The 27,500-nt window shown below is 37.4% G+C and overlaps 1 protein-coding gene across 1 annotated transcript in view; it reads left to right on the top strand.

The window, feature by feature from the left end:
- The window catches only part of thsd7aa (thrombospondin, type I, domain containing 7Aa), a 256,727-nt gene that overhangs the window by 101,450 nt on the left and 127,777 nt on the right, over positions 1-27,500 (top strand). Inside the window, exons 5-6 of the mRNA XM_062029375.1 lie at positions 4,904-5,085; positions 17,062-17,217. Coding sequence (XP_061885359.1) covers positions 4,904-5,085; positions 17,062-17,217 — 338 coding nt within the window. The remainder of the gene's footprint in view (positions 1-4,903; positions 5,086-17,061; positions 17,218-27,500) is intronic.

The raw sequence follows: 27,500 nt of genomic DNA, 5'->3' as shown, positions 1-27,500 counted from the left end.
TTGTTTAATTTTGTTTGACCTTTTTGTTTTTTTTGTGTGTGTCTGTGTCTTAAGTGTGGATTGTGCTATTTAGAGTGTTGCAGGGCTGCGATTGGTTTGGAATTTAGATTGTTCTTTACAGTTTTATTTGGACTGATTGATATTTTTTGTAATTTTTGTAAAGGAAAAAATTATACATATGCAAAAAATTGTTATTTAAAAAACGTATACCGTATTACCTTGAATAGCCGCAGGGGCGCTAATTAATTTAAAACCTCCTGTCACTCCGGCGTTTACCGGAAGCCTGCGGGATGGCCGTGCATGCGCTAATTATTTTAAAACCTCTTCTCACTCCGGCGTTTACCAAAAGGAATCCGGTAAATTTAGGCGTGCGCTTTGAGTGTGATGTAAGCATACCATCATGAAAAGCACATTTAATTAAAAAAAACGTTATTATGGTCTTACCTGTACTTATAAATGGAGTCCATTTGCAGCTCCTTCTGACCAAAAGCATCGATAACTTGTTTATAGAAGTCTTCCTTATTTTCTTTCTTCAGTTTTAAAAGTCTCTCTGTCTCGATGGAGATATTCCTTTAATTATTACCTCCTGCTTCCATTGAAAGTCCAGTTTAGAAAACTGTTTTATTTTAGATACCGGTATGTAATCCTCCATGTTAAAAAAAAAAAATCTCTTGCTGCGTGTAGTCACTTCTTCTGCAGTACCGGAAGTCGCGAGAAGGATCACTAGCGCGGTAGCGCCCTCTACCACCAGGAGGCGGGAGTCATTTAATGACTTATACAGTATTTGACACACGCAGTTACGGTATATTAATAAAACATAGCTGCTTACTGTTCTTTTTAGCATACTGTACCGGTATTCAATAGCTTGGACCTTAAATCCTACTGAATAGCTCTTTATCTTTTTTCCTTTGTGCGATTGCAAACTACTGAAAGCAGCTTCCTCCATTTTGAAAATGAGGACAGGTAAAGCGTCACTCGTGACGTAACGAATTTGACCCGGTGGAAATTCTAGCCATATGCTAAATATTTTGCAAAACGAGTTTGACCCGGCGAAAATTATAGACATGCGATAATAAAATTAATATTTTGCGAAACGAATTTGATCCGGCGTTAATAATGAACCGGCGATAAGGCCAAGCATGCGTTAATTATTTCGAGAAACGAGTTTGACCCGGCAGTAATTCTAGACGTGCGAATACTATATTCCCTGCGCCAATTCAAGGAAATACGGTAACACAAGCTGGCCGGTGTTTTGTTTGAAAATGTTACTTTGGTAAATTATTTGCAGCCCATTTGAAATGACAAAAGAACACTTTCTGTCTTGCCTCTCGGTGAGGGCGGTCGCATTTTTCTCCGCTCCCTCCTTCCCTGCTTGCTTTCTTCGTCTCGTCCTGTCTGAACTTTTTTGAAGCCTCTTTCTTTGCGCTGTCCTCAAATCTAAACATCAAACATGGATATGATCAGCTGGACTCTCGACGCAATTGACAAAAGTATTTTCGACAAGGAAAAGAGGTTCGGGGGAGCCTGGCTGCCCTGATGGAACCATTGCTGCGGGGTACGTGAGAGACTCCTGGGATAAATGGAGAATCATGTGCCTCTCAGTCCTTTCCATCGAGGACGTGGAAGACATCTACCTATTTGGAACCGTGATCGCGGGGCACCTGCTGATTGGGCTGGGCATCGCTCTGGTGTATCGTCCAATTCGGAAGACGATGGCAGCCACTCAAGGAGCCCAACGGCTGTTCGTAGCAATGGAAGGATTGGGTCGGGCTGTGGGAACACAGACTGTGGCGATTTCTGATCTGAATCACAAAATGGATCTCATCATGGAGAAGCTTGCTGAGAAGGAAGAATTGGATTTAAGAGATCCAGCACGGACACGTAGCAGGCAATTCATTGTTTTGACTGCTCGAAGAAAACAACATCCTAATCTACGATTGGACTCCCTCGAATGGCCTTGACGCAGGAACAGGCTGTTCTGGAAAAACTCCCCCGAGGACTCCTCAACGATGGACGCTTTTGACCTTTTTTTTCCAATAACACCTGGTGTCGAACTTTGAGATCGGCCCCAGTCCACAAAAACATTTCAACATCTCACCCAAGTTAATTGGGCATACATGCACGCACCCGCCCCTCCCCCAATCAACGCCTTCACCACTGCTTAATTCCTCTTCGGGGTTGTGGACGGCTGATTAGCGCTTTATAGCGGCAGCCGGCCTCCAGTTCCCCAAATCCCCCCCCTGTTGCGAGTTGTTGTGATTATATGTATCATGTTTGTGTGCTATGCTATGTGAGGTTTTTTCCTTGGACTCAGTCTGGACCCCTCCCGAGGTTCCAGCCTTTGACTGATATTTTTTTTACTCTTCCCCCCCCTTTCCAGATATCACCTTTTTCACACCTTTTTTAAGGAGCGCTGTAAGTGGCTGATCCGTTGGTGGTCCCGTCTTGTCCCCTTGTAACCAGGCCTGACCCTAACCAATCTGGCGCCCTACGCAAGATTTTAGGTGGCGCCCCCCCACATCGGCAGTGAAGTGTACATACTCACAAGAAACTGAATAGCTTTGTCTTTGACCTTTTGTTTTACTTAAAGAAAGCAAATCAACATATTATATGAGAATGTTATGTTATGATTATCTTTAACCGAATCACAGCAGTGCTCAAATAAAAAAAACAGCATTCCCTCTCATGTGATATTGCTTGATTAACATTAATGATGTGCACTTTAACAACTAGGCTTACAACTATACCTAATATATAAAGGGGTGGAAAAGTGACTATTACCTGCAGGGCAAAATTAGCTAACCAGAAGGCAATAACAATGTAAACAGAAAACACCTGCTTAAAAGATCTAATACAAATGTCCCTGAGGAATGTAAGTTGGGAGTACTGTAATTACCTAACGTTACATTATTATTTTCCATACCAATTTAGCCCCCTCCACAATATTAACCCGACGTTAAAACAGAACTAGCTATTTATTGATTAGCAATTGCCGAATCATGTAACATTAGCTTAATGCTAAAAAGCCAGGTTACTATCACATTCTGTAACAGACAAATAATTTCATGTAGGCTAACGTTACCTACCTGCTACCTCTGTCTTTTTCTCGTTTCTCCTCCTCTTCTTTTCTCTTTTTTCTTCCCTGGGCACCTGACAGTTTTGGCCGCTTTGACATCTTGTGTTGATTTTTAATGCGGTGACGTCCATAAACAGTCATGATACGGGAAGGGAGGGGGCGTAACGTGCGGGGGGTGGGGGGTTGGGGGGGCGTAATGTTGTAACAAATAATATTTCTATTAAATAAGCTTTACTTTGCATTTTAATTAACGTGGGATTATTTTTTGTATTTAGAAATAATAGTACCAACTTTTTTTTTTTTTCTCCAACATTTGTGGCACTGGCGTGGCGCCCCCTGATGGACGGCGCCCTTAGCAATTGCCTATACGGCCTATGCCACGGGCCGGCCCTGCTTGTAACGTATGTCTGCTCTTAGTGGGACTGTGCCCAAAATGAAATGTCAGTTCTTATGTGTCTTGTACATGTTAAAGAATGGACAATAATAAAGCATCTTGAATCTTCTTAAAACATTAACAGATTCAGAAAACTGTCCAAAATAAAGTTTGGCGAAGCTTTAAAAAAAAAAAAAAAAAAAAAGTTGCCATGAAATCCAACATTTTAAGCTGCAAAAGCTGAACCGTTTTTAAAATACCGTATTTCCTTGAATAGCCGCAGGGGCGTTAATTAATTTAAAACCTCCTGTCACTCCGGCGTTTACCGGAAGCCTGCGGGATGGCCGTGCATGCGCTAATTATTTTAAAACCTCTTCTCACTCCGGCGTTTACCAAAAGGAATCCGGTAAATTTAGGCGTGCGCTTTGAGTGTGATGTAAGCATACCATCATGAAAAGCACATTTAATAAAAAAAAACGTTATTATGGTCTTACCTGTACTTATAAATGGAGTCCATTTGCAGCTCCTTCTGACCAAAAGCATCGATAACTTGTTTATAGAAGTCTTCATTATTTTCTTTCTTCAGTTTTAAAAGTCTCTCTGTCTCGATGGAGATATTCCTTTAATTATTACCTCCTGCTTCCATTGAAAGTCCAGTTTACAAAACTGTTTTATTTTAGATACCGGTATGTAATCCTCCATGTTAAAAAAAAAAAATCTCTTGCTGCGTGTAGTCACTTCTTCTGCAGTACCGGAAGTCGCAAGAAGGATCACTAGCGCGGTAGCGCCCTCTACCACCAGGAGGCGGGAGTCATTTAATGACTTATACAGTATTTGACACACGCAGCTACGGTATATTAATAAAACATAGCTGCTTACTGTTCTTTTTAGCATACTGTACCGGTATTCAATAGCTTGGACCTTAAATCCTACTGAATAGCTCTTTATCTTTTTTCCTTTGTGCGATTGCAAACTACTGAAATCAGCTTCCTCCATTTTGGAAAATGAGGACAGGTAAAGCGTCACTCGTGACGTAACGAATTTGACCCGGTGGAAGTTCTAGACATATGCTAAATATTTTGCGAAACGAGTTTGACCCGGCGAATATTATAGACATGCGATAATAAAATTAATATTTTGCGAAACGAATTTGATCCGGCGTTAATAATGAACCTGCGATAAGGCTAAGCATGCGTTAATTATTTTGAGAAACGAGTTTGACCCGGCAGTAATTCTAGACGTGCGAATACTATATTCCCTGCACCAATTCAAGGAAATACGGTATGCAGAGTATCAAATATGATTTTCCATCACAGTATATTCCCTGAACGTCCCAAACACAACATTGATTTAAAAAAGAAACCACAATGCAAACATTGTCAGTGACGAATAAGAAGATCCAATATTGGTTGAAAGATTATTTCACCCACAAACCTCGCCTGTCTTCCCCTCAGACACAGCTGGAAGACCAGCGAGTGGACAGAGTGCAGGGTGGACATGTTGCTGAGTCAGCAGGATCGTCGCAGGGGAAACCAAACCAGCTTGTGTGGAGGCGGCATTCAGACCCGAGAGGTTTACTGCGTCCAGGATGGAGCGGAGAGAACGTCCAACCTCAGTTCTCTCAGGACCAAAGAAGGTAATCCAACGTCCTAATACCTAGAAACATTCTTGCACCTGCACAGTAAACATCTCTGCATGGTCAATGCTTGGTCTTCAAGGTGTTACCACCATGTTGGAAGTGTTGTCTGGGAACGGCTTTAGTCCTGGATCTGTTTGATACGTACCATATAGGGTTGTATGGTACATAACGTGTAGATCAGGGGTCACCAACGTGGTGCCCGCGGGCACCAGGTCGCCCCTAAGGACCAGATGAGTAGCCCGCTGGCCTGTTCTAAAAATAGCTCAAATAGCAGCACTTACCAGTGAGCTGCCTCTATTTTTTAAATTGTATTTATTTACTAGCAAGCTGGTCTCGCTTTGCTCGACATTTTTAATTCTAAGAGAGACAAAACTCAAATAGAATTTGAAAATCCAAGAAAATATTTTAAAGACTTGGTCTTCACTTGTTTAAATAAATTAATTAATTGTTTTACTTTGCCTCATATAACTTTCAGAAAGACAAATTTAGAGAAAAAATACAACCTTAAAAATGATTTTAGGATTTTTAAACACATATACCTTTTTACCTTTTAAATTCCTTCCTCTTCTTTCCTGACAATTTAAATCAATGTTCAAGTAAATGTATTTTTTTTATTGTAAAGAATAATAAATAAATTGTAATTTAATTCTTCATTTTAGCTTCTGTTTTTTCGACGAAGAATATTTGTGAAATATTTCTTCAAACTTATTATGATTAAAATTCCAAAAAAATATTCTGGCAAATCTAGAAAATCTGTAGAATCAAATTCTAATCTTATTTCAAAGTCTTTTGAATTTATTTTAAAATTTTTGTTCTGGAAAATCTAGAAGAAATAATGATTTGTCTTTGTTAGAAATATAGCTTGGTCCAATTTGTTATATATTCTAACAAAGTGTAGATTGGATTTTAACCTATTTAAAACATGTCATAAAAATTCTAAAATTAATCTTAATCAGGAACAATCACTAATGATGTTCCATTAATTATTTTTTAAAGTTTTTGTCTTCTTTTTTTCGGTTGAATTTAGAATTTTAAAGATTCGAAATTGGAGATAAACTATGTTTCAAAATGTAATTGTCATTTTTTTCGTGTTTTCTCCTCTTTTAAACCGTTCAATTAAGTGTAAATATCATTAATTATTAATAATAACATAGAGTTAAAGGTAAATTGAGCAAATTGGCTATTTCTGGCAATTTATTGAAGTGTGTATCAAACTGGTTGCCCTTTGCATTAATCACTACCCAAGAAGTAGCTCTTGGTTTCAAAAAGGTTGGTGACCCCTGGTGTAGATACATCATGTGTAGATATACAGGACTGTCTCAGAAATGCGGCGTGGCATGGAGGCAATCAGCCTGTGGCATTGCTGAGGTGTTATGGATGCCCAGGATGCTTCAATAGCGGCCTTTAGCTCATTTGCATTATTGGGTTTGGTGTCTTTCAGCTTCTTCTTCACAATACCCCACAAATTGTCTATGGGGTTCAGGTCAGGGGAGTTGGCAGGCCAATGGAGGACAGTAATGCCATGGTCAGTACACCAGTTACTGGTGGTTTTGGCACTGCTGGATCATGCTGGAAAATGAAATCATCATCTCCATAGAGCTTTTCAACAAATGGAAGCATGTAGCCGTATTCCAATGGTCAAGCCACTCCTGAACTCAAGACAACGGAAGAAGCGTCTGACTTGGGCTATGGAAAGGAAGCACTGGACAGTTGCAGAGTGGTCCAGAGTCCTGTTTTCAGACGAAAGCAAGTTTTGTATTTCATTTGGAAGTCAAGGCGCTAGAGTCTGGAGGAAGGCTGGAGAGGAGCAAAATCCAAGTTGCTTGAAATCCAGTGTGAAGTTCCCACAGTCAGCAATGGTTTGGGGAGCCATGTCAGCTGCTGGTGTTGGTCCACTGTGTTTCATCAAGTCCAGAGTCAATGCAGCTGTGTACCAAGTGTACTATGGAGATGATGATTTCATTTTCCATCATGATCCAGCAGTGCCAAAACCAGCAGTAACTGGTGTACTGACCATGGCATTACTGTCCTCCATTGGCCTGCCAACTCCCCTGACCTGAACCCCATAGAGAATTTGTGGGGTATTGTGAAGAAGAAGCTGAAAGACACCAGACCCAATAATGCAAATGAGCTAAAGGCTGCTATTGAAGCATCCATAACACCTCAGCAATGCCACAGGCTGATTGCCTCCATGCCACCTCAGCAATGCCACAGGCTGATTGCCTCCATGCCACCTCAGCAATGCCACAGGCTGATTGCCTCCATGCCACACCGCATTGGTGCAGTAATCCGAGCAAAAGGATTCCCAACCAAGTACTGAGTGCATTCATTGACATTTTCAAATGTTTGATTTTGTTTTGCTTTTATAAATCTTTATTTTTTACTTGGTCTGAGGAAATATTCTAATTTTTTGAGATGGGATTTTTGAGTTTTCTTAAGCTACATGCCATAATCAGCAATATTAAAATAAAAAAAGGCTTGCAATATTTCAGTTGATGTGTAATGAATCCAGAATGTATGACATTTTCATGTTTTTAGTTGCATTACAGAAAATAAAAGGACTTTATCACAATATTCAAATTTTCTGAGACAGTCCTGTATAGTAGTAGTAGTAGTAATAGTCATTTTAATTCAGATCCAGGGGGATCGATATCACATACCTAACGTGTAGATACCTAACGTGTAGATACATAGTAGTAGTAGTAGTAGTAGTCATTTTATTTCAGACCCAGTGGGATCCATATCACATACCAAACGTGTAGATACCCAACGTGTAGCTACCTAACGTGTAGATACATAGTAGTAGTAGTAGTCATTTTATTTCAGACCCAGTGGGATCCATATCACATACCAAACATGTAGATACCTAACGTGTAGATACATAGTAGTAGTAGTAGTCATTTTATTTCAGACCCAGGGGGATCCATATCACATACCCAACGTGTAGATACCCAACGTGTAGTAGTAGTCATTTTATTTCAGACCCAGGGGGATCCATATCACATACCAAACATGTAGATACCCAAGGTGTAGATACATAGTAGTAGTAGTAGTCATTTTATTTCAGACCCAGGGGGATCCATATCACATACCTAACGTGTAGATACATAGTAGTAGTAGTAGTAATTTTATTTCATACCCAGGGGGATCCATATCACATATCTAACGTGTAGATACATAGTAGTAGTAGTAGTAGTAGTAGTAATTTTATTTCAGACCTAGGGGGATCCATATCACATACCTAACGTGTAGATACCTAACGTGTAGATACCTAACGTGTAGATACATAGTAGTAGTAGTAGTCATTTTATTTCAGACACAGGGGGATCCATATCACATACCTAACGTATAGATATATAACGTGTAGATACATAGTAGTAGTAGTAGTAGTAGTAATTTTATTTCAGACCTAGGGGAATCCATATCACATACCTAACGTGTAGATACTTAACGTGTAGATACATAGTAGTAGTAGTAGTAGTCATTTTATTTCAGACACAGGGGGATCCATATCACATACCTAATGTATAGATATCTAACGTGTAGATACATAGTAGTAGTAGTAGTAGTAGTAATTTTATTTCAGACCTAGGGGGATCCATATCACATACCTAACGTGTAGATATCTAACGTGTAGATACATAGTAGTAGTAGTAATTTTATTTCAGACTCAGGGGGATCCATATCACATACCTAATGTGTAGATACCTAACGTGTAGATATCTACATGTTATGTAACGTGTAGATATCTACATGTTATGTAACGTGTAGATATCTACATGTTATGTAACGTGTAGATATCTACATGTTATGTAACGTGTAGATATCTACATGTTATGTAACGTGTAGATATCTACATGTTATGTAATGTGTAGATACCTAATGTGTAGATATCTACATGTTATGTAACGTGTAGATATCTACATGTTATGTAATGTGTAGATACCTAATGTGTAGATATCTACATGTTATGTAACGTGTAGATATCTACACGTTACATAACATGTAGATACCTAATGTGTAGATATCTAAATGTTATGTAACGTGTAGATATCTACATGTTATGTAACGTGTAGATATCTACATGTTATGTAACGTGTAGATATCTACATGTTATGTAACGTGTAGATATCTACATGTTATGTAACGTGTAGATATCTACATGTTATGTAACGTGTAGATACCTAACATGTAGATACGTAGACACGCACACTTGGAAGAAACATAGTTTTGGTAAAGGTCAACTAAGTTCATCAGCTGATCGCAGATCAGTTAAAGAAGGCAAATATGGACATATACCGTATTTTTGGGACTATTAGGCGCACTTAAAATCCTTTCATTTTCTCAAAAAAGGACAGTGCGTGCCTTGGCTCCAAAGAGGTTGAAAAACACTAATGTAGACCACAAGGAAGTCTTTTACGTTTAGAAAATAAACATCGGCGAAACGCTTTAGCTACGAGCTAACATGATAGCATCGTGCTTTAACTGCATATAGAAACAAAAAATAAACCCCTGACTGGAAGGATAGATAGAAAATCAACAATACTATTAAACCGTGGACATGTAAATACACGGTTAATCCTTTCCAGGCTGGCGAAGGTTAACAATGCTGTGCTAACGACGCCATTGAAGCCTACTTAGCAACCGGACCGCACGGAGCTATGCTAAAAACATTAGCTCTCCACCTACGCCAGCCAGCCTTCATCTGCTCATCAACACCCGTGCTCACCTGCGTTCCAGCGATTGGCGGAAGGACGAAGGACTTCACCCGATGCGTTTGGCGGCCCGGAGACGTAGGAAGTCAAGGTGAGGTCGGCGGCTAGCGCGTCTGCTCTCCAACAAAGTCCTCCTGGTTGTGTTGCTGTAGTCCGCTGCTAATACACCGATCCCACCTACAACTGTCTTCTTTGCAGCCTTCATTGTTCATTAAACAAATTGCAAAAGATGTCCAGAATACTGTGGAATTATGAAATGAAAACAGAGCTTTTTGTATAGGATTCTACGGGGTACCATAACTTCCGTTAAACCGACTACGTCACGCGCATACGTCATCATACCGCGACGTTTCAGCCGGATATTTCCCGGGAAATTTTAAATGTCACTTTATAAGTTAACCCGGCCGTATTGGCATGTGTTGCAATGTTAAGATTTCATCATTGATATATAAACTATCAGACTACGTGGTCGCTAGTAGTGGCTTTCAGTAGGCCTTTAATGCGCCTTTTAATCCGGTGTGCCCAATAGTCCGAAAAATACAGTACTCTATAAGTGCCAAAATATGGCAATGTGGAATAGGAAGGCTTCAAAGAACATTTAAAGATCTCCACTGTGGTCATTCCGCCTGCTTCTAATGAATAAATAAGTTTCTGCGAGATGTACACATGAATTCATGTATCATGCACAATAATGCTACCCCTCGCTTTCCAGAGATGAGTTTCCTCCTCATATTGAATCTGCGGCGCAGCGCTACGGATGTGCTAATATGAATATGCTAATATGCATGCAGGGGGAATGAGGGGGGGTAAAAACAACTTTCTTCTAAATTGCTTTGTGCTCTTCCATCCTCACCTGAAGTTTTGCTCCATCCGGCCCAAGGAGCCCAAACTCTGCCGTCTGTTACGGAAAAATGAATCGAAGGCTTTTATCCTTCAGTGTCGCCTTTCACTTCACGGCATCCAGTCTCACACTTCCAGTATCGGCTGCCAGCGTGTAACAGGAAGCTAACATATTAACTGTCATATATATATATATATATAGTAATCATATCAAACTACTGGGATGGAAAGTGCCTCGGAGTGGTTTTAAGAAGCGTGTGATAGGTGAAGAGTATGTAGGTACAGTCCTGGTCAAAAGTGTACATCAGGGGTAGAGATGTCCGATATATGCGTTAAAATGTAATATCGGAAATTATCGGTATCGGTTTTTTTTAATTATTGGTATCAGTTTTTTTTTTTTTTTTTTTTTTTTTTTTTTTTAAATCCACATAAAAAACACAAGATACACTTACAATTAGTGCACCAACCCAAAAAACCTCCCTCCCCCATTTACACTCATTCACACAAAAGGGTTGTTTCTTTCTGTTATCAATATTCTGGTTCCTACATTATATATCAATATATATCAATACAGTCTGCAAGGGATACAGTCCGTAAGCACACATGATTGTGCGTGCTGCTGCTCCACTAATAGTACTAACCTTTAACAGTTAATTTTACTCATTTTCATTCATTACTAGTTTCTATGTAACTGTTTTTATATTCTTGTACTTTCTTTTTTATTCAAGAAAATGTTTTTAATTAATTTATCTTATTTTACAAAATTTTTTTAAAAGTACCTTATCTTCACCATACCTGGTTGTCCAAATTAGGCATAATAATGTGTTAATTCCACGACTGCATATATCGGTTGATATCGGTATCGGTTGATATCGGTATCGGTAATTAAAGAGTTGGACAATATTGGAATATCGGATATCAGCAAAAAGCCATTATCGGACATCCCTAATCAGGGGTCATCAACCTTTTTGAAACCAAGAGCTACTTCTTGGGTAGTGATTAATGCGAAGGGCTACCAGTTTGATACACACTTCAATAAATTGCCAGAAATAGCCAATTTGCTCAATTTACCTTTAACTCTATGTTATTATTAATAATTAATGATATTTACACTTAATTGAACGGTTTAAAAAAGGAGAAAACACGAAAAAAAATGATCATTAAATTTTGAAACACAGTTCATCTTCAATTTCGACTCTTTACAATTCAAAATTCAACCGAAAAAAAGAAGAGAAAAACTAGTTGATTCGAATCTTTTTGAAAAAATTAAAATAATTTATAGAACATCATTAGTCATTTTTCCTGATTAAGATTAATTTTAGAATTTTGATGACATGTTTTAAATAGGTTAAAATCCAATCTACACTTTGTTAGAATATATAACAAATTGGACCAAGCTATATTTCTAACAAAGACAAATCATTATTTCTTCTAGATTTTCCAGAACAAAAATGTTAAAAGAAATTTAAAAGACTTTGAAATAAGATTCAAATTTGATTCTACAGATTTTCTGGATTTACCAGAATAATTTTTTTGAATTTTAATCATAATAAGTTTGAAGAAATATTTCACAAATATTCTTCGTCGAAAAAACAGAAGCTAAAATGAAGAATTAAATTAAAATGTATTTATTATTCTTTACAATAAAAAAAAAAACTTACGTGGACATTGATTTAAATTGTCAGGAAAGAAGAGGAAGGAAATTAAAAGGTAAATAGGTATATGTGTTTAAAAATCCTAAAATCATTTTTAAGGTTGGATTTTTTCTCCAAAATTGTCTTTCTGAAAGTTATAAGAAGCAAAGTAAAAAAAAATAATGAATTTATTTAAACAAGTGAAGACCAAGTCTTTAAAATATTTTCTTGGATTTTCAAATTCTATTTGAGTTTTGTCTCTTTTAGAATTAAAAATGTCGGGCAAAGCGAGACCAGCTTGCTAGTAAATAAATACAATTTAAGAAATAGAGGCAGCTCACTGGTAAGTGCTGCTATTTGAGCTATTTTTAGAACAGGCCAGCGGGCTACTCATCTGGTCCTTACGGGCTACCTGGTGCCCGCGGGCACCGCGTTGGTGACCCCTGGTGTACGTACACTTGTAAAGAACATCATGTCATGGCTGTCTTGAGCTTCCAATCATTTCTACAACTCTTATTTGTTTGTGATGTAGTGATTGGAGCACATACTTGTTGCTCACAAAAAACATTCATGAAGTTTGCTTCCTTTGTGAATTTATTATGGCTCTACTGAAAATGTGCTGGGTCAAAAGTATACATACAGCAATGTTAATATTTGCTTCTTTGGCAAGTTTACCTGCAATAAGGCGCTTTTGGTAGCCATCCACAAGCTTCTGCTGGAATTTTTGACCACAAAATTGGTGCAGTTCAGCTAAATGTGTTGCTTTTCTGACATGGACTTGTTTCTTCAGCATTGTCCACACGTTTAAGTCAGGACTTTGGGAAGGCCATTCTAAAACCTTCATTCTAGCCTGATTCAGCCATTCCTTTACCACTTTTGACGTCATTGTCCTGTTGGAACACCCAACTGCGCCCAAGACCCAACCTCCGGGCTGATGATTTTAGTTTGTCCTGAACAATTTGGAGAATTTGTCCCATTTACTCTCTGTAAAGCAGCAGTTCCATTGGCAGCAAAACAGGCCCAGAGCATAATACTACCACCACCATGCTTGACGGTAGGCATGGTGTTCCTGGGATTAAAGGCCTCACCTTTTCCTCTCCCAACATATTGCTGGGTATTGTGGCCAAACAGCTCCAATTTTGTTTCAATCAGATGAAAAATGTGGGAGTTGTGGAACCTTGAAAAATGTCCCATTCTGTTAAATGGGAATTTCAGGGAAATTTTGGGAAAAGCAGGATTTTTTTTATTTTTATATGCAAAATATTTTGAATGTTGTGAACGAGTTGATGTTGGAATTTTTCAAATCGGTCGAGAAATAGTAGTAACATTTTTAATTGAGAAATGGTATTACGGAATTCCTGGAATTTCAGGAAAACCGGGAATTTTTCTAGTTCTAAAAACAACTTTGTTTTTTTTGTCCTGATTAAGAGGAATGTTTTGACGGTGGAACGGTTGAAGTGGGTGGAAAAATGTGGAAGGAGTAGTCGACAGAAAAAAGGGTTGGAAAAAACGGGAATTCTGGGAATTCCTGGAATTTTTTTTTAGCTTGGAAAAATGATAGTTTGAATGTCCAGGATGGTGGAATGTGTTGAAGGTGGAATGTTTTGAATAGGTTGAAAAATGTGGAAATGGAAGTTTGAAAAATGGCCAATTCATTTTGAATGGGGAACATTTCTCACACCCTTAAGTCAGGACTTTGGTAAGGCCATTCTAAAACCTTCATTGTAGCCTGATTCAGCCATTCCTTTACCACTTTTGAGGTGTGTTTGGGGTCATTGTCCTGTTGGAACACCCAACTGCGCCCAAGACCCAACCTCCGGGCTGATGATTTTAGTTTGTCCTGAACAATTTGGAGAATTTGTCCCATTTACTCTCTGTAAAGCAGCAGTTCCATTGGCAGCAAAACAGGCCCAGAGCATAATACTACCACCACCATGCTTGACGGTAGGTATGGTGTTCCTGGGATTAAAGGCCTCACCTTTTCTCCTCCAAACATATTCCTGGGTATTGTGGCCAAACAGCTCCATTTTTGTTCCGTCTGACATCACATGGACAAAGATAAGACCTTCTGGAGGAAAGTTCTGTGGTCAGATGAAACAAAAATGGAGCTGTTTGGCCACAATACCCAGCAATAGGTTTGGTGAGGCCTTTAATCCCAGGAACACCATCCCTACCGTCAAGCATGGTGGTGGTAGTATTATGCTCTGGGCTTTACAGAGAGTAAATGGGACAAATTGTCAATTTTTCAGGACTGCAACAGGAGAGCAAACAGCATCCTCAAGGACTCATCCCACCCAGGTCACCATTGGTTTGAACTCTTGCCCTCAGGGAGGTGTTATGAGACCATAAAAGCAAGGACAAATAGACTGAAAAACAATTTCTATCCTACAGCTGTTATTGCCCTAAACTCTGCACTTACCTGAACACTCACCACTTTATTACTTGCTTACCTCTGATAAAGATCTACAGTGCAATATGTTTTTTTTTAACATTTTATGATTTTAAATTTTAAATTGTTTTATTATTGTTGTTGTCTTAACACAATTTCATGTAGGTTTGTTTTAAAAGCACTGAGCTGGATTGCAGTCCAATTTCGTTGTTTCCATACAATGACAATAAAGGGATTCTGATTCTGACAACCTAAAATCATAATATTATTAGATTTTATATTTGGCAATGACAGTTTTAAATAATAAAAAAAAAAAAAACAGCCCGCATGAGTTACATTTCCCCTGTTTGATCTTTTATCACACTTTTGAATTTTCCTGTAATAGCATTTTTACGATGTGCCGTTACAAAACTAACTGTGGGCCTCAAATGGGCCGCACCTCGGTCACCCTGGCTTAGGGCCGACGTCTCTGAGGTAACTTGGCGGCTGCAAGTAGAACACATCTGGCTCAGTCTCACCTGCTCAAGGTGAGCATCAATCATCAGCCTTCATGCCCGTGTGGCCATGACTAAAGGAGGACAACACAGTGAGTCACATGACTGCTCGGTCGGGGGGATAGAATGTAAACATTGGCAGCAACATGTTATATATATATATATATATATATATATATATATATATATATATATATATATATATATATATATCTGTGGCTATGTAGTGAACACTAGTAAGGTTGTAAATACTGTATAGAGTAGGCTAACCCATGTGGTTCCTGTGGCTGTGAACACAATTAATGTAGTGACTAAATAACATAGTGACTGAAACAGACACAGTCATGTGTAAATAATGTCAATAACTAGATGAACTATCTGTGGCTGTGAAGTGAACACTAGTAAGGTTGTAAATACTGTATAGAGTAGGCTAACCCATGTGGTTCCTGTGGACGTGAACACAAGTTGTAATTACTGTGGTGACTAAATAACATAGTGACTGAAACAGACAAAGCCATGTGTAAATAATGTAAACAACTAGATGAACTATCTGTGGCTGTATAGTGAACACTAGTAAGGTTGTAAATACTGTATAGAGTAGACTAACCCATGTGGTTCCTGTGGATGTGAACACAATTAATGTAGTGACTAAATACCATAGTGACTGAAACAGACATAGTAATGTGTAAATAATGCCAATAACTAGATGAACCATCTGTGGCTGTGAAGTGAACACTAGTAAGTTTGTAAATACTTTGTAAATAGAGTAGACTAACCCATGTGGTTCCTGTGGCTGTGAACACAAGTTCTAATTACTGTAGTGACTAAATAACATAGTGACTGAAACAGACAAAGTCATGTGTAAATAATGTAAAAAACTAGATGAACTATCTGTGGCTGTATAGTGAACACTAGTTAGGTTGTATATGCTTAATAGAGTAGGCCAACCCATGTGGTTCCTGTGGATGAGAACACAAGTTGTAATTACTGTAGTCACTAAATAACATAGTGACTGAAACAATGTAATGTGTAATTAATGTCAATAACTAGATGAACTGTGACGTAAACACTAGTTAGGTTGTAAATACTGTATAGAGTAGGCTAACCCATGTGGTTCCTGTGGCTGTGAACACAAGTTGTAATTACTGTAGTGACTAAATAACATAGTGACTGAAACAGACAAAGTCATGTGTAAATAATGTCAATAACTAGATGAACCATCTGTGGCTGTGAAGTGAACACTAGTAAGTTTGTAAATACTGTATAGAGTAGGCTAACTCATGTGGTTCCTGTGGCTGTGAACACAAGTTGTAATTACTGTAGTCACTAAATAACATAGTGACTGAAACAGACACAGTCTTTGCAAATAATGTCAATAACTAGATGAACCATCTATGGCTGTGAAGTGAACACTAGTAAGGTTGTAAATACTGTATAGAGTAGGCTAACCCATGTGGTTCCTGTGGCTGTGAACACAAGTTGTAATTACTGTAGTCACTAAATAACATAGTGACTGAAACAATTTAATGTGTAAATAATGTCAATAACTAGATGAACTGTGACGTAAACACTAGTTAGGTTGTAAATACTGTATAGAGTAGGCTAACCCATGTGGTTCCTGTGGCTGTGAACACAAGTTGTAATTACTGTAGTGACTAAATAACATGACTGAAACAGACATTCATTTGGATGAATGGGTTATGTATTCATGTCAACTGCTGATCATTTTCAATTCTTCAAACACTAAAACATCTGCGGCCCCCAGACCCCCGACTCATTTCAGTCTTTTTCATGAAGTTCCAATCACATGCCTGCTAGAATGCACTAAGTAAACAGCAGATGTGCGTAGAAGGGGATGATTATCACGTGTACCCAGCATGTTGGTGTGTGCACCCCCTCAGTGTGGCGTCCCGTGGACAACAGTCTGTGTTTGGCGGCCCCCCCCAACACCAGCCAGCTCTGCCACATCAACTGTCCCGTCCAGTGTGACCTCTCGTCCTGGAGCGCCTGGGGACCCTGCACCTACGAAAACTGCCAGGACCCCAGCGCTAAGAAAGGTAAGAACGTAGTTGCAGGAGGCTGGGGGGGGGAAATGTTCCTTGGAGATTCCACTAGTGTCGGTGAAGAGATGTGTCCAATATTTCCAAACAGATATTCCCAATGTAAACTACTTTTCATTCCTGTTTGTCTGCAGATTGTGGTTTAGAGCAGTGTTTCTTAACCATAGGGCTTTGTTGGACCGCCATCAAAATACTGTATGTGTTCCTCAGTACTCGCTACTCGGTTGTAATACACTTTTCCACCACAAGACAATATCAAACAGAAGGAAACTGATCAAGCGCAAAAACTATGACTAAAGTGGTAAAGCTTTATTTTATTTTGTACGTTTAATAAATGTATTGACAATTCAGAAACGTCTTAGTTATTAATTCAGTCAATTAATTTCCGCCCTACATAATTGTGTTGATTTATTTTTGTTAGTTATTCAGGAGTCTCTTCTTATGTAGTATATTTGATTAGTATTCATTTTTCTAATCAGCCTGGCCTAAGCCTAGGGTTTATGTGTTCAATAAATAATATTCATTGTGATTAACACTAGAGATGTCCGATAATATGGGTCTGCCGATATTATCGGCCGATAAATGCGTTAAAATGTAATATCGGAAATTATCGGTATCGGTTTTTTTATTATCAGTATCGTTTTTTGTTTTTTTTAATTAAATCCACATAAAAAACACAAGATACACTTACAATTAGTGCACCAACCCACCCCATTTACACTCATTCACACAAAAGGGTTGTTTCTTTCTGTTATTAATATTCTGGTTCCTACATTATATATCAATATATATCAATACAGTCTGCAAGGGATACAGTCCGTAAGCACACATGATTGTGCGTGCTGCTGCTCCACTAATAATACTAACCTTTAACAGTTAATTTTACAAATTTTCATTAATTACTAGTTTCTATGTAACTGTTTGTATATTGTTTTACTTTCTTTTTTATTCAAGAAAATGTTTTTAATTTATTTATCGTATTTTTTTTTATTCGTTTTTTTTAAAAAGTACCTTATCTTCACCATACCTGGTTGTCCAAATTAGGCATAATAATGTGTTAATTCCACGACTGTATATATCGGTTGATATCGGTATCGGTTGATATCGGTATCGGTAATTAAAGAGTTGGACAATATCGGCATATCGGATATCGGCAAAAAGCCATTATCGGACATCCCTAATTAACACACATCATTGGACAAGGTTGTAGATCAGGGGTCATTAACGCGGTGCCCGCGGGCACCAGGTAGCCCGTAAGGACCAGATGAGTAGCCCGCCGGCCTGTTCTAAAAATAGCTCAAATAGCAGCACTTACCAGTGAGCTGCCTCTATTTCTTAAATTGTATTTATTTACTAGCAAGCTGGTCTCGCTTTGCCCGACATTTTTAATTCTAAGAGAGACAAAACTCAAATAGAATTTGAAAATACAAGAAAATATTTTAAAGACTTGGTCTTCACTTGTTTGAATAAATTCATTAATTTTTTTACTTTGCTTCTTATAACTTTCAGAAAGACAATTTTAGAGAAAAAATACAACCTTAAAAATATTAGGATTTTTAAACACATATACCTTTTTACCTTTTTAAATTCCTTCCTCTTCTTTCCTGACAATTTAAATCAATGTTCAAGTAAATTTATTTTTTTTATTATAAAGAATAATAAATACATTTTAATTTAATTATTCATTTTAGCTTCTGTTTTTTCGACAAAGAATATTTGTGAAATATTTCTTCAAACTTATTATGTTTAAAATTCAAAAAAATTATTCTGGCAAATCTAGAAAATCTGTAGAATCAAATTTAAATCTTATTTCAAAGTCTTTTGAATTTCTTTTAAAATTTTTGTTCTGGAAAATCTAGAAGAAATAATGATTTGTCTTTGTTAGAAATATAGCTTGGTCCAATTTGTTATATATTCTAACAAAGTGTAGATTGGATTTTAACCTATTTAAAATATGTCATCAAAATTCTAAAATTAATCTTAATCAGGAAAAATTACTAATGATGTTCCATAAATTCTTTTAATTTTTAAAAAAAAAGATTCGAATTAACTAGTTTTTCTCTTCTTTTTTTCGGTTGAATTTTGAATTTTAAAGAGTCGAAATTGAAGATGAACTGTGTTTCAAAATTTAATTATCATTTTTTTTCGTGTTTTCTCCTCTTTTAAACCGTTCAATTAAGTGTAAATATCATTAATTATTAATAATGACATAGAGTTGAAGGTAAATTGAGCAAATTGGCTATTTCTGGCAATTTATTGAAGTGTGTATCAAACTGGTAGCCCTTCGCATTAATCACTACCCAAGAAGTAGCTCTTGCTTTCAAAAAGGTTGTTGACCCCTGGTGTAGACTGCGAGTAGGTTCAATATATTTATTGAATACAACTAAAATCAAGAGTTTGATTACTTATTCAGAGTTAATATTTGAAGTGGGACCCGAGCCCCTTTGTAGTGGAAAGGTTGAGCCTCGTGGTCAAAAAGGTTAAGAATCACTGATTTGAATAGTAATACTGTGGGTTAGGGTTGTACGGTATACCGGTACTAGTATAGTACTGCGGTACTAATGAATCAAAAGTGGTACTATACTCTGTAGTAAGTACCGGTTCCCCTTATTTTTATTTTAACGGGCATGACGGTGCGTCGTCACGTGGTGACATTGCTGGTTTTACGAGCAGAGGAGCATGTTCGGCAGCGCACACACACAGAGTACTTACAAGCAGACACAGTGTGTAGACAGAAAAGGGAGAATGGACGCATTTTGGCGTAAAAAGTCAAGATAAAGGTGAAGTTATAACACTGAAACTCAAGAAGAGGTGCTTTAAAACAGTGGTCCCCAACCTTTTTGTAGCTGGGGACCGGTCAACGCTTGAAAATTTGTCCCACGGACCGGGGGGGTGGGGGGGGGATTTTTTTTTTTTTTTTTTTTTTTTTTTCATAAAGAAATACAATCATGTGTGCTTACGGACTGTATACCTGCAGACTGTATTGATCTATATTTACATACACATACACAATATGTATATATAGTGTTTTTATGTTGATTTAATTTAAAAAAAAAAAAAAAAAAAAAAAAAAAAAATTCTTTTTTTTTTTCTTCTTTTTTTAATTTCTTGCGCGGCCCGGTACCGGTCCGCGGACCGATTGGTACCGGGCCCGGTGGTTGGGGACCACTGCTTTAAAAGACATGGCTAGCTAGCTAGCAGCTAACATCCATCCGCAGTGTTTTAGCTACTTTTAGATCACTAATCCTGGCCTCCATGGCGACAAAGTAAGTTTCTTACGAGTAGCATTATCACTGGAGGACGAGGAACAAGCTAAACATGCTTCACTACACACCGTAGGAGGATACAATAGCTCGCCGCCGTCACGATGTAAACAAACGCCATGGGTGGATCTACACCTGACATCCACTGTAATGATACCAAGTACAAGAGCGTGTCCAGTCGATACTACCGCGACACAAAATCTGTTTTTAATAAGACAAGAGTTAACGAGGAAGACCATTCTGTGAGCAGCTGAAAGTGTGACCCGCGTTCCGTCCCGCGCCAGGAAGAGAGGACGCGACTTCAAAATAAAAGTCGGGAAGTGGAAACATGGTCCGTACATTATAAGTGCTTTTTAAAATCTATTATCTATGAACCAATAAAACATGTTTTTATTCAATACGTTTAATTTATGTTCTTCCAAGCTCCTTTTTAATCTACAAAATGTGTCAAAGCATGAATGTTTTCATGCTGCCTTCCATCAAAATGATGCCTGCTGCTCTGACAGGAGACCTTTGGAATCTCACACACACACACACACACACACACACACACACACACACACACACACACACACACACACACACACACACACACACACACACACACACACACACACACACACACACACACACACACACACACACACACACACACACACACACACACACACACACACACACACACACACACACTGTCGACGTGTGTGTGTTGCAGGCCTCATCCTCCCCCTCCGAGATAAGCCTCCATCAGGGGTCCACACACACCTTCACTAAAGTGCAGGATGAAAAAAAAAAAAGGTTTAAAGGAGACCAAAAAGACAAAAATGATTAGAAAAAAGGTTCAATTCTGACGCCTCCATTTCTTCTGCTGCCTTATCTTGTGTGAGCAGAAGTATGGATTAGTAAGTGAGGGACCTTGGAAGGGATGGAGACGACACATTCCTCATCACCTCAACGCTAGCAATGACCAATGTAGCACTACTACGCAATCTTACAGTAGTACCAGTGTACTACTACGCAATCTTACAGTAGTACACTCTCCAAATGTACTAGTACACACTCCAGTTGTAGTAGTACACACGCCTAATGTTTTAATACACGATCCCGTTGAAGGAGTACACACACTAAATGTATCAGTACGCACGCTAAATGCACAAATACAGTCTGAATGTAGTAGTACATGCAAAATGTGCTTCTACACTCTCCAAATATACTAGTAGACAGTTCAAATGTACTAATATACAATTTAATTGTAGCGGTACGCACGCTAAATATTATAGTTCACACTCCAAATGTACTAATATATATATATATATATATATATATATATGAGACACACTCCAAATGTAGTAGTGCACACTCAAATGTATTAGTACGCTCTCCAAATATAGAAGTGCACACTCAAATGTATTAGTACACACTGCAAATATAGTAGTGCACACTCAAATGTATTAGTACGCGCTCCAAATATAGTAGTGCACACTCAAATGTATTAGTACGCGCTCCAAATATAGTAGTGCACACTCAAATGTATTAGTACACGCTCCAAATATAGTAGTGCACACTCAAATGTATTAGTACACACTCCAAATATAGTAGTGCACACTCAAATGTATTAGTACACGCTCCAAATATAGTAGTGCACACTTGAATGTATTAGTACGCGCTCCAAATATAGTAGTGCACACTCAAATGTATTAGTACGCACTCCAAATATAGCAGTGCACACTTAAATGTATTAGTACGCGCTCCAAATACAGTAGTGCACACTCGAATGTATTAGTAAGCGCTCCAAATATAGTAGTGCACACTCAAATGTATTAGTAAGCACTCCAAATATAGTAGTGCACACTCAAATGTATTAGTACACACTCCAAATATAGTAGTGCACACTCAAATGTATTAGTAAGCACTCCAAATACAGTAATGCACACTCAAATGTATTAGTACACACTCCAAATATAGTAGTGCACACTCAAATGTATTAGTACACGCTCCAAATATAGTAGTGCACACTTAAATGTATTAGTACGCCCTCCAAATATATTAGTGCACACTTAAATGTATTAGTACACGCTCCAAATATAGTAGTGCGCACTTGAATGTATTAGTACGCGCTCCAAATATAGTAGTGCACACTCAAATGTATTAGTAAGCGCTCCAAATATAGTAGTGCACACTCAAATGTATTAGTACGCGCTCCAAATGTAGTAATGCACACTCAAATGTATTAGTAAGCGCTCCAAATATAGTAGTGCACACTTAAATGTATTAATACACGCTCCAACTATAGTAGTGCACACTCAAATGTATTAGTACACTCTCCAAATATAGTAGTGCACAATCAAATGTATTAGTACACACTCCAAATATAGTAGTGCACACTCAAATGTATTAGTACACACTCCAAATATAGTAGTGCACAATCAAATGTGTTAGTACACACTGAAAATATAGTAGTGCATATTTCAAATGTATTAGTACACACTCCAAATATAGTAGTGCACACTCAAATGTATTAGTACACACTCAAAATATAGCAGTGCACACTCAAATGTATTAGTACACACTCCAAATATAGCAGTGCACACTCTAATGTATTAGTACATGCTCCAAATATAGTAGTGCACACTTAAATGTAATAGTACGCTCTCCAAATATAGTAGTGCAAAAGCAAATGTATTAGTACACACTCCAAATATAATAGTGCACACTCAAATGTATTAGTAAGCGCTCCAAATATAGTAGTGCACACTCAAATGTATTAGTAAGCGCTCCAAATATAGTAGTGCACACTCAAATGTATTAGTAAGCGCTCCAAATATAGTAGTGCACACTCAAATGTATTAGTACGCGCTCCAAATATAGTAATGCACACTCAAATGTATTAGTAAGCGCTCCAAATATAGTAGTGCACACTTAAATGTATTAATACACGCTCCAACTATAGTAGTGCACACTCAAATGTATTAGTACACTCTCCAAATATAGTAGTGCACAATCAAATGTATTAGTACACACTCCAAATATAGTAGTGCACACTCAAATGTATTAGTACACACTCCAAATATAGTAGTGCACAATCAAATGTGTTAGTACACACTGCAAATATAGTAGTGCATATTTCAAATGTATTAGTACACACTCCAAATATAGTAGTGCACACTCAAATGTATTAGTACACACTCAAAATATAGCAGTGCACACTCAAATGTATTAGTACACACTCCAAATATAGCAGTGCACACTCTAATGTATTAGTACATGCTCCAAATATAGTAGTGCACACTTAAATGTAATAGTACGCTCTCCAAATATAGTAGTGCAAAAGCAAATGTATTAGTACACACTCCAAATATAGTAGTGCACACTCAAATGTATTAGTAAGCGCTCCAAATATAGTAGTGCACACTCAAATGTATTAGTAAGCGCTCCAAATATAGTAGTGCACACTCAAATGTATTAGTAAGCGCTCCAAATATAGTAGTGCACACTCAAATGTATTAGTAAGCGCTCCAAATATAGTAGTGCACACTTAAATGTATTAATACACGCTCCAACTATAGTAGTGCACACTCAAATGTATTAGTACACTCTCCAAATATAGTAGTGCACAATCAAATGTATTAGTACACACTCCAAACATAGTAGTGCACACTCAAATGTATTAGTACACACTCCAAATATAGTAGTGCACAATCAAATGTGTTAGTACACACTGCAAATATAGTAGTGCATATTTCAAATGTATTAGTACACACTCCAAATATAGTAGTGCACACTCAAATGTATTAGTACACACTCAAAATATAGCAGTGCACACTCAAATGTATTAGTACACACTCCAAATATAGCAGTGCACACTCTAATGTATTAGTACATGCTCCAAATATAGTAGTGCACACTTAAATGTAATAGTACGCTCTCCAAATATAGTAGTGCAAAAGCAAATGTATTAGTACACACTCCAAATATAGTAGTGCACACTCAAATGTATTAGTAAGCGCTCCAAATATAGTAGTGCACACTCAAATGTATTAGTAAGCGCTCCAAATATAGTAGTGCACACTCAAATGTATTAGTAAGCGCTCCAAATATAGTAGTGCACACTCAAATGTATTAGTAAGCGCTCCAAATATAGTAGTGCACACTTAAATGTATTAATACACGCTCCAACTATAGTAGTGCACACTCAAATGTATTAGTACACTCTCCAAATATAGTAGTGCACAATCAAATGTATTAGTACACACTCCAAACATAGTAGTGCACACTCAAATGTATTAGTACACACTCCAAATATAGTAGTGCACAATCAAATGTGTTAGTACACACTGCAAATATAGTAGTGCATATTTCAAATGTATTAGTACACACTCCAAATATAGTAGTGCACACTGAAATGTATTAGTACACACTCAAAACATAGCAGTGCACACTCAAATGTATTAGTACACACTCCAAATATAGCAGTGCACACTCTAATGTATTAGTACATGCTCCAAATATAGTAGTGCACACTTAAATGTAATAGTACGCTCTCCAAATATAGTAGTGCAAAAGCAAATGTATTAGTACACACTCCAAATATAGTAGTGCACACTCAAATGTATTAGTAAGCGCTCCAAATATAGTAGTGCACACTCAAATGTATTAGTAAGCGCTCCAAATATAGTAGTGCACACTCAAATGTATTAGTAAGCGCTCCAAATATAGTAGTGCACACTCAAATGTATTAGTAAGCGCTCCAAATATAGTAGTGCACACTCAAATGTATTAGTAAGCGCTCCAAATATAGTAGTGCACACTTAAATGTATTAATACACGCTCCAACTATAGTAGTGCACACTCAAATGTATTAGTACACTCTCCAAATATAGTAGTGCACAATCAAATGTATTAGTACACACTCCAAACATAGTAGTGCACACTCAAATGTATTAGTACACACTCCAAATATAGTAGTGCACAATCAAATGTGTTAGTACACACTGCAAATATAGTAGTGCATATTTCAAATGTATTAGTACACACTCCAAATATAGTAGTGCACACTGAAATGTATTAGTACACACTCAAAACATAGCAGTGCACACTCAAATGTATTAGTACACACTCCAAATATAGCAGTGCACACTCTAATGTATTAGTACATGCTCCAAATATAGTAGTGCACACTTAAATGTAATAGTACGCTCTCCAAATATAGTAGTGCAAAAGCAAATGTATTAGTACACACTCCAAATATAGTAGTGCACACTCAAATGTATTAGTAAGCGCTCCAAATATAGTAGTGCACACTCAAATGTATTAGTAAGCGCTCCAAATATAGTAGTGCACACTCAAATGTATTAGTAAGCGCTCCAAATATAGTAGTGCACACTCAAATGTATTAGTAAGCGCTCCAAATATAGTAGTGCACACTCAAATGTATTAGTAAGCGCTCCAAATATAGTAGTGCACACTCAAATGTATTAGTACACACTCCAAATATAGTGGTGCACACTCAAATGTATTATTACGCACTCCAAATATAGTAGTGCACACTCAAATGTATTAGTACACACTCCAAATATAGTAGTGCACGCTCAGATTTAGTAGTACATACTAAGTATTGCAGTACACATTTAATATGTAGTACTACACATTCCAAATAAAAAAAAAGGTTTCTAGGAGGTTCAAGTTTAGAAGTTTTCTTGGCCACTCCAAGATCTTCTTTTGCTTCTACTTATTATTATTATTATTATTCTTATGTATATCAGATTGTTATATTTGTACTTAAAGAATGAATTTTTGATTTATTCATGAAATCAAATGTTGTATGTATTTGTGCACCTTTAATGCGGGATGTTTGTTTCTAATAAATATAGCATGAAGTAATATGTAGGTAGTACAGGTGTGCTACACGGTAACTAGTACTAGTTGTTGTTGTTGTTTCTAATAAATATAGCATGAAGTAATATGTAGGTAGTACAGGTGTGCTACACGGTAACTAGTACTAGTTGTTGTTGTTGTTTCTAATAAATATAGCATGAAGTAATATGTAGGTAGTACAGGTGTGCTACACGGTAACTAGTACTAGTTGTTGTTGTTGTTTCTAATAAATATAGCATGAAGTAATATGTAGGTAGTGCAGGTGTGCTACACGGTAACTAGTACTAGTTGTTGTTGTTGTTTCTAACAAATATAGCATGAAGTAATGTGTGTAGGTAGTACAGGTGTGCTACACGGTAACTAGTACTAGTTGTTGTTGTTGTTTCTAATAAATATAGCATGAAGTAATATGTGTAGGTAGTGCAGGTGTGCTACACGGTAACTAGTACTAGTTGTTGTTGTTTCTAATAAATATAGCATGAGGTAATGTGTGTAGGTAGTACAGGTGTGCTACACAGTAACTAGTACTAGTTGTTGTCGTTGTTTCTAATAAATATAGCATGAAGTAATATGTGTAGGTAGTACAGGTGTGCTACACAGTAACTAGTACTAGTTGTTGTTGTTTCTAATAAATATAGCATGAGGTAATATGTGTAGGTAGTACAGGTGTGCTACACAGTAACTAGTACTAGTTGTTGTTGTTTCTAATAAATATAGCATGAAGTAATGTGTGTAGGTAGTGCAGGTGTGCTATACAGTAACTAGTACTAGTTGTTGTTGTTGTTTCTAATAAATATAGCATGAAGTAATATGTGTAGGTAGTGCAGGTGTGCAACACAGTAACTAGTACTAGTTGTTGTTGTTTCTAATAAATATAGCATGAAGTAATATGTAGGTAGTGCAGGTGTGCAACACAGTAACTAGTACTAGTTGTTGTTGTTGTTTGTAATGAATATAGCATGAAGTAATATGTAGGTAGTACAGGTGTGCTACACGGTAACTAGTACTAGTTGTTGTTGTTGTTTCTAATAAATATAGCATGAAGTAATATGTAGGTAGTACAGGTGTGCTACACGGTAACTAGTACTAGTTGTTGTTGTTGTTTCTAATAAATATAGCATGAAGTAATATGTAGGTAGTACA

The sequence above is a fragment of the Entelurus aequoreus genome, linkage group LG20 (genome assembly GCF_033978785.1).
Source record: "Entelurus aequoreus isolate RoL-2023_Sb linkage group LG20, RoL_Eaeq_v1.1, whole genome shotgun sequence".
In the NCBI taxonomy this organism is placed as follows: Eukaryota; Metazoa; Chordata; class Actinopteri; order Syngnathiformes; family Syngnathidae; genus Entelurus; species Entelurus aequoreus.
Note: the sequence above shows the minus strand (reverse complement) of the source record. Positions and strands in the feature narration are given on the sequence as shown.